Below are 13,436 nucleotides of genomic sequence, written 5' to 3'. Positions count from 1 at the left end.
TGGGGACACCTAATCTTTTAGTTTCAGCAGATTTCCTCAAGATGATTTTTTTCGCTGAAAAGCAACCTGTAGGGACTAATAAGTACTAATACCTATTTCTGGCATAGTTTTCTGCACTAAATGATAGTTTTATGTAGTTGTACTTTTATACACAGAAACTTGCGTAGACTGCTACTTTGAAATCAAGCAAGTAAACATTGTCTTATAGAAACTCAAGATTAGAAATCAACCTTGCAAATCCTCAATTTTCTCTCAATCTATTTAAATGCAAACTCGTGCAATAGACTTTACGTTATCGCATTCTCGAGATACGACGGTAATGATACCACTTAATATTATTGACTTAGATCATTATGCACGTTATCTGATAGCACAGGTACTTTGATAATGATTGTAAATAGAACATGCAAAACGTGCAAAAGAAAGCAATCATAATGTTTCATATAAAAGGCAAAAGTGAAGAATTCCATGAAAATCCTTTGCACCGGTTGCACGAAGTTCTAATTTCCAAAAATTCATTTGTTCGGATTGTCGGTTCAGGTCAGACCTGTGCCCTGTTTATCAAAAGCTTGTAACTTGTAATACAAGTGGAAGTCCCTTTCTAACAAAAGCTGTCAAAAAGTGAGTTCCGCTTGTATTACAAGCTACAAGCTTTTGATAAACAGGGCACTGATTAATGAGGGAGAGTTTCCCGTGCCGTTGAGTGCTCGAGCAATTTTGTATGCTTGGCGTAAAATACTTTTCAATGGCCACTTATACTACATACTGTATACTTATCCTACCATTTTCTTAAAGCATTATATTACCATACCATTTCCCTGTAACAAAATTTACACAGCTCAATCCATCCGTGCAAAGTGCTCGACTGTTTGTCATGTCTTTCACGCACCCATTAAACCCTTACGCGAACAACCCACAAATCACAGATAAAACTGCAAATCTCTGAGGTCAGATGTGGCACGAATATATTTACTAACGGTACGTTTAATAGTGCACTTAAATCTTCCCAGACTTCCAAAGAGCCTAACAGAACACCATCGCCGAACGGTGATTCCGAGCGGTATAGTAGAAATCTAGAAATGCGATCGGACTATTACGACCGAGTTGTAAGACGAATCGACGTAGATAGTATTGAATGGCGTTTAACGGTTGGATTGGATTGGTAGCGCTTAATTGCAATACGAAACTAATGAACATCTAATAATTACTTCAAGTGAGAATAGATCTATTGCTTAGGCAAGGAGCTGTTTATACGTAGTTTTAGTAACCTAAAGCAGAAATGTGGCCTTTCATTATTTAATTACATTTATCTCATGATTATGATATCAACCGCACAACGGTTTTGTGCAAGTTAGATGAAATGTATATTATTATGGACACTTGTATGGTGCGCAGAATCGTGCTTAACACTATTCGTTACACAACGTATAAGAGTTGTTATCTACTTGTTACACAAAAATTCAAACATACACTGAAATCAGAATGATATTTGAATCATGTTATTTAATTATCGTGCGTCTCGCCCGCGCTATTACAATTACTAGCGAAATGAACGATAACTGAATGACATCAGTTTGATGTTATTCTTATATCAGTGTACGTTCGAATTGGCTTGAAAATAATTGAAACAATCTGCTCCGTTTTGGGAGCAAGCCAGCGGTCGCAGCTTACCCATTTCTAGAACAATGAAACGTGTAATTTCAAAAACAGAGCTAAAATATAAGCTATAAAGATTGTAATTATGTTAATGTCTGACCTGATTTGAAATAAGATCTAAAATATACAGACAAATGTTTTCGTCAGGAATTTGATTGGAACTCTTGATTTTAAGTAAAGCAAAGAAAAATACTTGCTTTTTTTGCCAGTTCTAATCAACATTGATGGTTGGCTTTTGAAGAAGTTTTCATACCTTCTTAAATCAACTCCAGCATTCTCGATTTTCATTTTATGATTGCGATTAGATTATTATAATAAATACGTACTCTGCTAAATATAGTGAGTCATTATTGCAACTATACCTAACTGAACTTGTGGTACCACAAGCCGTCCAGGTTTAAGTCACTAAGAAGGATATATGGTTGGTTCTTGCGGTGACCATCAAAAATCAGCGTACAGAAAGATACGGCTGGAGGTTCCATAGATTTTGTTATAAATTGGACGATTTCAAAGTTGCTTAACGTCACTGTCTTGTTTCAGGTTACCCACAAAACGTCGGGCAAGGTGATGGTGCTGAAGATGAACCAGCAGCGAGCCAACCGGCCCAACATGCTGCGCGAAGTCCAGCTCATGAACAAACTAAAACATCCTAACATACTTGGGTAAGTACATTACCTCCCTCTCTTTCAAGTGACACACAAATGCGGACTCTTAATAAAGAGCTATGAAACAATAAATCCGAGGATCATGAGACATTTTAGAACTGTGTAACAGAATGATGGATTGTATCGCTGATTTGGGAAAGAAGATACAGTCAACCACGGCAAATGTGAAATCGAAACAGATCTATCAATTAAGGCAAGGTACCGAAAAGAAAAATCGGGCTTGCAATTCATCTCACGTAAACTACGTGGAATGAGTTTTGTTAGAGTACCGCTTTTTATTCTATGGACCGTAAAACAAACCAATATATAGTCCAGTACTACAACACAACTATGGTCCACAAGTTGAACACGTAACTAAGCATTAATTCCATTGTTCTTTTTAGTTTTGTCCGAGTTTTTTCTTCCATTTATAAAAATATTTTGCCTTTTACTGCGACTCCCGATCCTGCGCCATTTCCTGCCAATTATCGGCTTGAAGCTGTCGCAGATCCGCTTCTACACTGTCTCCCCGGTATCTGGGCCGACCTACTGGGCGGCCACCAGTCGGTCTTCCCAAGTACGCCCTTTTGGCAGCTCGATCCTCTCCCATTCTTAATAGGTGACCGAACCAGCGAAGTCTGTGGGATTTCGTTTCGCCGATAATATTGGGTCCGCCCACCAACCAACCACCACCACCAACCCAACCACCAACTCATCGGGAAAAGTGGAGTGCTCTCGTTTCGGAGGCCAAGACCCTCTTTGGGTCATTGAGCCATGTTAGTTAGTTTAGTTAGTTTTACTGCGACACTCAATAGTCTTCCCTGAACAAAGATAATTATTCGAGTTACTTTTCGACCCTAGTTAGGAGATTTTGTACTATATTTGGGTGGTTTTACGGAGGTATGTAATATTTTTAAGTTACGTTGCATGGTTTTTACGTATAATTATGCCACAATATACAGACGTAACTTGTTTCAACAGAGTTATAAAAGTATAAACTGCTCGTCAGATAATTAGCATTTTATTGGCCGTATCTAAACTCATCACTATGATGTAAATAATGTTAAGAAGGGTACTGTTAGAAATATTACGTCTCCTGAGGTCATAGTAATTATAAGATTACAACTGATTTCTTGTGGCAATGTATCTTCGTCGCTATACTGAGAAAAAAACCTTAAGTAACTGTGTAATAGGTACTTAAAAAAATAAGTCTAAGATATCTCATTAATATTAGCGCCAAGACTCGTCATCGAGATAATCTTCGCATTTTTAAATCAGACCACTTCTCTTAATGACCATTAAGATATTACACAGCAATTAGGCTTTATGGAACAGGTTTTACTCGAAAGCCCCTGTGATAGTAGGTGTAATTTTATAATTAATATAATCATACAAGTTGGCGATGGAATCAATGGAATGTCATCTAATTTAGCCCGCATCCGTCCACTGTTGAATATATACTCGAAGGCCTCTTCTTTACCCAAAATTCTCTGTCTGGTTCTTTTGTCGAGGCTTCCAACCTGTGCTGGACTGACATCGACTGACCAACTATAGTTTGTCAAAGGACTGTCTCATTTCAAACATAGACAGAGGGAATCATACTATCTTTGTCTTACACTAGTACTAGCACCTAAAAGACTGACAATTTGGTTTGACCAACTATAATTGACTGCCTTGTTATTGGAGGATTTTATGGAATTTTGTAGCTACCTGAAGAAGCTTGCGTTGTGGATATGTTACTTATAAGATTATTTATTCTTAATGCCCTGTTTACGCGTTGATTAGTGGTTAGTTTATACATTTTCCACTTAACTATAGTAGCAATACCAAATTTATGAACTCGTACTAAACTCAGTGTGTAAACGAGCCCTTAGGTTTTGATGCTTTAGAAAACAAGTATTAAATACGAGTATTTTACCGATTACCTCATTTCTGAAAGACAGTGTTTTAAATTATGTACTAACAGCCGGGCTAGCACATGATTGGCGCGAGAGCATCTCGCCGCGACATAGACTACCCGTCCCCCTTTAATTCATACAGTTAGTAAGAGACGGGTAGTCTATCTCGCGGCGAGATACTGTCGCGTCAATCATGTGCTCGGCCTACAGGACAAGACTAGTTATCTGACTATTGAATGACACGACAGTCAAAAAGTCAGACCAAATCCAAGACACGAACAAAAGACGACTACGTACGTTCAGGACCGTAATATGGTTCACATATTTAATCGAAAAGTTTACATTGCGCATTCAGTTTTTGAGTTTGTAAACTGCAAACAATGATTCAAAAATCAACATTCTTTCTCTCATTAACTGCTTGGGTGCTTTGCACAAATATGGGTATTCCTTGTTTACTTAGGACGCGATCGGACTGGAAAAACGATGCTCATCAAACAAGTGTTTAAACCAACAGATATTGAAGCCACGAGTAACTGTATATCTGAAAGGGTATTTTAGGTATTGTGACAACATTGGATATTACACTAATTTAGAAGATCTCATAATACACGACTACAACACGATGACGTATAAGGCGAAATCACGCTAAATAAATCGGAAAGAAAATAAATAGAGGCACGCCAATTCGCTGCATCGAAACTGAAATGAAATTGACATCATTTGTTACAAATCTGAATATGTGCCTACATTATTGAAAATCTAAATGGTTTGTCGAAAACATCCGAACGCCATGCAGAAAGCCCATATTAAAACTCATCTTTCAGCTTCAGCGCCATATTGGCTGAACGGGAACGACAAACTTTTCAAATTGCGATTAAAAGTCCGTAACAAGCTCGGCCGAATTTCACCTTTCCATAAAAAGGGAGAATCGTTCTCAGTTTATAACTAAATGTTGGATTGTAATGAAACTTTGCACATACAATAATGACATGACGTATAATCTATGCCTGTAATCCATACTACTATCCAAATATTATGAAAGCGAAAGTCTGTCTGTCTGTGTGTCCTCTTCATGCTTAAACCGTTGAACCGATTTAGTTGAAATTTGGCATAGAGATAGTTTGATTCCCGAAGGAGGACATAGGATAGTTTTTATCTAGAAAAGCATCACATAAGAGGGTCAAAAGCGGGGTGGAATTGAGATAATTAATGAATTGCCTGGTAATTTGTGTAAGCAATTAAGCATATGCTCAAATTGAATGATTGCTATTAGACTTTATCCAGGCGCTATTCTTACTCTAGCTGCGGTTACTAAGTCCACGCAGACGAAGTCGCGGACAAAAGCTAGTTAGTTATAGCTCCAGCTTATAAAACAAACGAAATAGAGTAACAACAAGTTTTGTATGAAAAACTTAAATTCGCTGTATTTTTTTAACGATGGTATCTGTAGCTACCTAAAATAATTACAGATATACCTTATCGTCCTTTTCCTATGTACTCGTAAGAACAAAGTTTCAGAGCAGATAGCTGGGCGTTTTGAAATGAGAGCGTAACTACGTTTGTATGGAGAACCGAGCTTGCTGCGGACTCTAATAACTTTTTAGCTGCAACTTGCAAGTAAACTTTTTAGTTTCTCTTTGGCCGTAAACGAGAGATTGAAAATGTGTTTCCATTCTGTTATTAAATATTAAGCTAGAACAAAACCGGCCAAGTGCGAATCGGACTCGCGCACGAAGGGTTCCGTACCATTAAGCAAAAAACGGCAAAAAACTCACGTTTATTGTATTGTATGGGAGCCCCACTTAAATATTTATTTTATTATGTTTTTAGTATTTGTTGTTATAGCGGCAACAGAAATACATCATCTGTGAAAATTTCAACTATCACGGTTCATGAGATACAGCCTGGTGACAAACTGACGGACGGACGGACAGCGAAGTCTTAGTAATAGGGTCCCGTTTTTACCCCTTGGGTACGGAACCCTAAAAATCACCCGCGTCTGGCCGAGAATACATTTATTAGATTTTCTTTTCGTTCGTCTACATCGTTGACAGATTCCTAGATATATCACCGCTGAATCTATATTAATTCGGGTAAAAGGAGTCTAAAGATACTTTATTCATTCTGTTTCGAGTCATTTTTAATATAGAATAGTCTTTCTAGAACTTTGATGTGTGTATTTTAACTTAAAACAACGCTGAACTTACATATTTAATTAGGAAAGGCAAAACATTATTTGAGATAAGTACTTCTGAAAATCTACATTAAAATAGTAAAAATAAAATCTTATTAAAATAATGTTTTAAAACATAAACTGTCGTAGGTATGCATTAGCGATACATTTAGAACTGTTACGGCTATCTGTCTTAGTGACATTAGGATGGCGACTGCGCCAGATATCAAGGAAATTGACAGTGACATGCGTCAAAGCCACAGCAGTAACGCCGCAACGAATGTCACTTCAAAGGTGCATGTGCAGTGCACCAAAATGATATGATATCCATTTGTTTCTGCCATACTTAACCGAATAATGTCAAAGATAACCTCTCATGATCGTCGATGGTTTTTAATTACCCCACACGACGGCACTTATGCAATTTCACGCCGCAACCCGATTCCCAACCGAGCGCCACCTCCGACTCATTCTCAACGCTTACCGAGCACCAGCGAGGCTATTCTTGAACCGGGCGCCATTCATGCATTCGGCGGGTGTGGCCGGCGGTAGACTTCAACCACGCTAAAATTGCACCGACTTTACTGACAATGCATACATATTCTAAAGGGGCGCATACTGGTCGTAGCGGGACGAGAAAAAATTTTTCGGATAATCATTAGGATCGCATAGGAATTCGCCGCTCTATCGTGCGCTGACGCTGCTCAATGCGCTCCTGACATCGGCACCTGAATGTGACTTGTTTGCTTGGAGATGGGCGACTGTGTGCCGTGAATGTTTAAAGTTCTGCGATTTGATGGATGACAGGCTGTCCAGCACTTATGTTTAATGTCACTTACATTAATTGTCTCTTATATATATTTCATGTGTTTGTATACTCTGTAATCTGCAATGTTTAATTTCTCGGTGTATTGGCTTGTCTGTAATGCCGGGTTAATATATTGTTAATAATAAATAAATAAATAAATTAGGTACCCGGTCGTAGCACTTGGTATGAACTTATGAAGACAGTGTGGTTGGACTCAAAGTATGGGGTCGGTCCGAAAGTTGTTAGCTGCTCCGGCTTTACTAATGCGTTTTGGGATATTTCAATTCTAATTAAATCAAGTGTCATGCTTGGGGTAAAATACAAAACTGTTAGGGAGCATGCTGCCTGTTTATGTCAAAATTGCTCTACCTCGAACTGTCTCTCATTTTTAAATTCAAACTGTGTTTAAAATCTTAAAAAAATGCTGCGTAACAATTTCATAACCGGTTCAGATATTTTAAAAAAATATTTTGTATTTATTACATCCACTAAATTGCATATTTTCATCGACATCCTAATTATAACAAATAATAAAACTAATGTAGGTAACATCTGATATCTGATCGTTGTGGAGATCCTTGGGGGAGGCCTTTGTCCAACAGTGGACGTCTTTGATGATGATAATGATGATGATCTGATACCTACAACAACTTCCAACGCTAATAGGCGGCACTACTATCGTTCACGGTTCCACGGGCCTAATAAATTTGTTCTCCATATCCAAAGTTGTTAAGGATCTCAGTTACTTTGGTTCAACACAATTCGCCGCCCCCACCGCAAGCAATGAGAATTATAGAATATGCCTGACCTGCCCGGCTAACCGCAAAATATGAGCCCAGATGACGCAACCCCCTACAATTGATTCGGTAATCGTTACTTAATTCCCTAACTAACCCATTTTGACAGCTTTTTATACTTCCTATATTACGAAACTGAACAATGGAGGCTTTGAGGATTCTCCTTAGTTCCGTTTTCAATGTTTGTCGTGAGTTGCGAATCATCGCTGAAATCATTTTTAAATCAATTTTACGCTTTAATCTAAAGCAGTCTAGCTAAAATAGGGTGTGACAGTCGCTATAATATCGCAACGACCATGGTACTTAGAATTATCAATATATTATATGTTTTGATAATAAAGACTTCGTTCATATATTTGTGAACCTTTGGCCGCTCCGAAGACTGCACGAGTAACTCCACCATCCAGCACAGTAAAAAATAACACTACTTACACTATTACATAGTAAAATTTACTATGCAACGCACTAAAATATGGTTTACCAAAGTATTTAATACTAGGTAACCATATTTTGGTGGTAGTATTTAATACTAGGTAACCATATTTTGGTGCGTCGGCTTGTATGTTAAACATGAGCGTTTCGTATTTAATAATCTAAGTGTTTTACCAAACTGCGGAAGGAGAAATTGCACGAATCGTGTGACGGCTAAATAGCGTTAAATCTGCTAACAAAAGCGAATATCGTAAACCGTAGAGATTCCGTGTTTTTCGCATGACAAGTGAATATTATACAAAGACTGATAATCTCCAAACGACTACTAGTGCGTCAACATTGTAGATGTCGCCATTTGCTTGATTTGTTTGCATTTGGTTCTTTTCGTATACTGACATAAAATCGTTAAAGGAGCTTTCCACAAAATTATGTCCCGTTGTCCCGTACAAACGCGAATTTTCTGAAGATTAGCAGTTATAGGAGTTTTTTTTGTCATAATGGATGTAAAATGGATGGATGTAAAATGGATGGATGAAATGGATGTAAAAGTTTGTCAGTATGATTATTTAATCATCAACTGAAACGATGAAAAAATGTGCCTAACGATAGTAACAATATTTTTTCGCAATTTTTTGGTTAGTCCCATTAGGGATTTGTTTAATATGACCATCTTGCTCAGGCTCAGGATTCTATTTTAGAATCCCTCGCTACTTATTATTGTATGATTTAGAATTTAAGACAAAATTAACGAGATGCCTTCAGGAACATTGTTTCTACTCTGTTAAGGAGTATCTGGACATGTTAATAATTTTAATTCTTATGCTGTTGATGTTCCTAAAATTTGCATGCCAAATGGGTGAATATTGTTACTCATATTTATAAGGACGCCTTTGTACATACATATTCTTGCGAATAAATTATTATATTCTCTTCTACTCTCGGGATTATATTATAAAATCCTCCGCTTTGTTCAGGATTCAATGTACAATTACGCCCTCGCCGTAAATATGTCATTTTGCTCCTTTGTGACACAATCTACTATAAACATTCAGGATCACGACCCCAAAATCGCTCAGTAAAGATTAACAGTCTTTATACTTACATTAACTTGTCCCTGTCATGACGTAACGTTTGACGTGAACATTTCACCTCTCGTGCTTAATTTGACACTTCCTAGGAAGAATTTCCACTTTCGCCGTGATTGTAATCTTTGACTAATTTATTGTCACAGGGGAGAGTGTGCTGATATTTAATATTATGATTGTCTGCCGGTATTCTGTGCGCAATATATCTGATAGGCCAAGGTGCTCACAAATATCATAACACACCTCGTCAAGGCGCTGGAGTACGTGTTCAGATATCTTTGCCCGTCCTTGTTTTCGATGGAGGGTTCCTTTGATAACGGAATATGCTAATAACTGACATTACTCATTTTACTATAAAATATCTGGGAGACCGAGCTTTGCTCGGAAAACATATTAAAAAAAAACAAAAATGCTCGTTTTCCCAGAGATAAGACCTAGCTAGATCGATTTTTCGCCCCCGAAAACCCCCATATAGCAAATTTCATCGAAATCGTAAGAGCCGTTTCCGAGTTCTCCGAAATATATAAATATATATACAAGAATTGCTCGTTTAAGGGTATATATACCTTATATAATATAAGATAAAGTGTAAAGTCGCCATCAGATATATCAGAGCACCTTGGCCGCTCACAAATATCTGAATAAAGCCTTTATTATCAAGACGTTAAATTAAAGTGTATGTTCAGATATTTTTGAGCACCTTTAGGTCGCTCCTAGATATACGTATGTAAGCACGGAGAAAAACAATTTAACTGTAAAGATTAAACCTATCCATTGTTGCATGTCACTTTAATTAGCAAGTTGCAATTGCATGCACCTGACCATTCCACCTCGGGCCTTGCCGTCGCGTGATGCCATCTTCATAATCGCTTCATAATGACATTAATAACGCTGTAAATGCTTACTCAATGTGAACACTGGCTAGTTGCACAACACAACTGTGCTACTTGATTGTGTTTAGTGAAACATTTTACAAATCGTCTGGATTTAAGAGAATAAGAGAATGGAATAAGAGATTCTTACAATTTTCGTGTTCTGTTTAAGACAAAGAACTACTTACATGTATTTTTTAAAATTTATTGCTATTTATATCTTTACATCCAAAAAATACTAGCCGCTGCTAAAAGCACCAAACTACAATAAAAACTTAATAAAGGCATTATTTATTATAAGCATCATAATCGCCTTTTACTTTTAACCCTTTCAAAGATCTAGACAATGCTGTATTTTAAATTATATTTTCATAACCTAAGCAACGTCCGGGCGCCCGCCATTTCGTTTTCAAGAAAATATAACATTGTTACACGAAATTGTAAATGCTCTGCCCTCATATTTCCCATTCAAACTGTCCATTCCATTACCACATCGTCCACGACGCATTTGAAACCTTTTGAATGCATCCAATACCATATTTGTACCGAGTGTTGTAACAAAATCAAAACCAGTCGAGATTCAATGGCCGCCTAGGTCCTTTGTACGTATGTGAATTATGACATCGTCTATAATTCTACAATTGCTTCAAATGTTCGCTTTGTCAGTTCATCTTGTACTCACTCGTGTGGTACAAGAATCCATTACGTTCTTTTACTTTTTTTAAATCTGTTTTTGCAATAACACGGGTTTATTCTTGGAAAAATATTACCTCATACTTGGAATCGATCTGAAATTGTCAAACGATATTTTTACTTGAGGCCGTATAATTGCTTATATACCTATATATTATGGGCGTATATTTGTTGCTATTTTTCTGATCATCATAGTCGGACCTAGCTAACTCTGCATGGCATTTGCAATAACTAACTATGGCAATGTCAATGTACGTCGTTTATAATGACACTCCCTCACTTTGTTCTGTTCAAGCCGGTGCAAAGTTAACTTTGACAGGCTCTATTGCAAAATTACAATTAATAAAGATTAAATAGGCTTCCATTTTAATTTAACCTTTTAACTTGTCATTTGCTCAAGTTCGTTTCTATGTTTCTGACGCTTCATTAGCGCACGAAGTGATTAAAATTTTACTTGTACACTTCTTTAAGAACGTTAATGAACTTTTTATTATGTTCATCGTTCTAACAATATAGCAATAAGATCGGCCGACGCATGGGAATTGATTAATCGACAATATACAGAAGGTGAAACCACATTTTTTCCTCCCGTTTTCATGATTTACCTATCCATTCAATCTATGATTTATTTGACTTTCTCTGTATAAACAATGCGCTTAGATTTCAGATTTTGTGATAAAAAAAAGTGTGTGTTTACGGAAGAAAAGCCCGTTAATGTCTCGTTCGGTTCGCTGATGGCAATTATTGGTAAAATATGGACGCCTCTAAAGAGCCGCAAATTATGCGCTAGTGATTTGACGTGATGGCAGATTCGTTCGCGCTGCTTAATGGGATTGGCAGTGTTTTACAACTTCATTTAAATATTTATGTGAGACGAAAATAAAAAGTTGGACTAGATCTAAGTATAGGTAGTATTTATTTGTTTATGAACCACTCGGTTTTATTTTTGTATCTAAGCTTTAAATCAAATGGGTGCATAAAGCTCCTGTAACGGATCCTGAATGACACCTTATTTGTTCAACTCATTGAGTTCTAGCTTTAGTAATAGCTACTAAAAAACTAGACTACTCTGGTGCCTTTTCTCGATTAGTTATGAAAGTGACCCTCGTAGTCCGCTAAGCTACTTCTGCTGCTGAAAGAACAAAGGCAGAGGCCCATAGGAAGTGGGCTTCGAGCGCGCCACTTGTCCCGGTCTTGCGCTAATCTCATTTAGAAGTGACCAATCTTCCGAATGTCGTCCACCCAACAAGCTAACGGACGCCACGCTTTCCTTACATCTGAAGAGCATTCCGTTAACATTTTGGCCCACCTGCCATCACACTGCCTGACAACGTTTTAGTTTGGTACTGACGTATCCCACGTGCGGAGTCGGATCAGAATTTCCTCACTCAGTATTTAAACTTGATGCCGACCACACATACCTGAATTAAAGTTGACTTATGAAATTTAACAAACTGTTCCATTCCCTCTTTCCAGGTTCATGGGCGTATGCGTACATGAGGGTCAACTCCACGCTCTCACCGAGTACATGGAAGGCGGGTCACTCGAGCAGGTGATCCTGGGCATGCCACCCGAGCCCCTCCCGCAGGCGGCGCGGGTCTCGCTCGCCGCTGACATGGCCGCCGGGCTCGAGTACCTGCACTCTCTCGGCGTGTTCCACCGTGACCTCACCGCCAAGGTACTACCCGACCCTTGGTAGGGTTGTTATGTAAAAAAAATTAATATCCTGACATTTCCTGGACGGTCATTTCTCCAAAAAATACCCATTGGGACACTATCCCCTTGCCACCAAATGCTGTATAGCTACAGCATAAACTTCTAGTCCAACTCCAAACTCTTAGTACAGTCAAACTTTTAGTGGTTAGTTGAGGTTTCTAGTATACCCTGACACTCGCCGAGTCCCCCCGCAATCCTGACAAATGACCGTGCAACCCTGTCTCATCGATGTCGCGACCTTGATCTTGGATACCTAAAAATATTGATAAGACTCGATCCGTTTCATTGTTTATTGCAACAATGCTATTTCATCCTTTATTGACTATTCTTATCTTTGTGTTTAAAAAGTATAGTTAGTAATTCATTTTAACTTTTTTACAGAATGTATTAGTAAGAAAGCATGGAGAAGGAGACTTCACCGCAGTCGTGGCCGACTTCGGTCTCGCCGCTAAAATACCTCATCAAGTGTAAGTATTCTTACAATTATATCCTTTACAAATAGGGTGCGCCCAGATCTATGGAAGGCGAATAGGTCAACAATTAGTGTTGACCTTCTCGCCTTCGACATATTATTTATACCTTAAACTATATGAGAGTGTGGCTCTATATATGAGATGTAAACCCCCATGGCTCCGTCATTTAAGAAAATCCAAAAACTGGAT

General features: G+C 38.0%; 1 protein-coding gene across 1 annotated transcript in view; it reads left to right on the top strand.

Annotated features, from left to right (window-relative positions):
• Positions 1-13,436, top strand: part of LOC134743272 (uncharacterized) — a 123,036-nt gene that overhangs the window by 91,303 nt on the left and 18,297 nt on the right. Inside the window, exons 2-4 of the mRNA XM_063676683.1 lie at positions 2,197-2,318; positions 12,535-12,736; positions 13,156-13,241. Of these exons, the coding sequence (XP_063532753.1) occupies positions 2,197-2,318; positions 12,535-12,736; positions 13,156-13,241 (410 nt within the window). The remainder of the gene's footprint in view (positions 1-2,196; positions 2,319-12,534; positions 12,737-13,155; positions 13,242-13,436) is intronic.

The sequence above is a fragment of the Cydia strobilella genome, chromosome 7, assembly GCF_947568885.1.
Source record: "Cydia strobilella chromosome 7, ilCydStro3.1, whole genome shotgun sequence".
NCBI classification, from domain to species: domain Eukaryota; kingdom Metazoa; phylum Arthropoda; class Insecta; order Lepidoptera; family Tortricidae; genus Cydia; species Cydia strobilella.
This window is presented reverse-complemented; position numbering and strand designations above follow the sequence as displayed.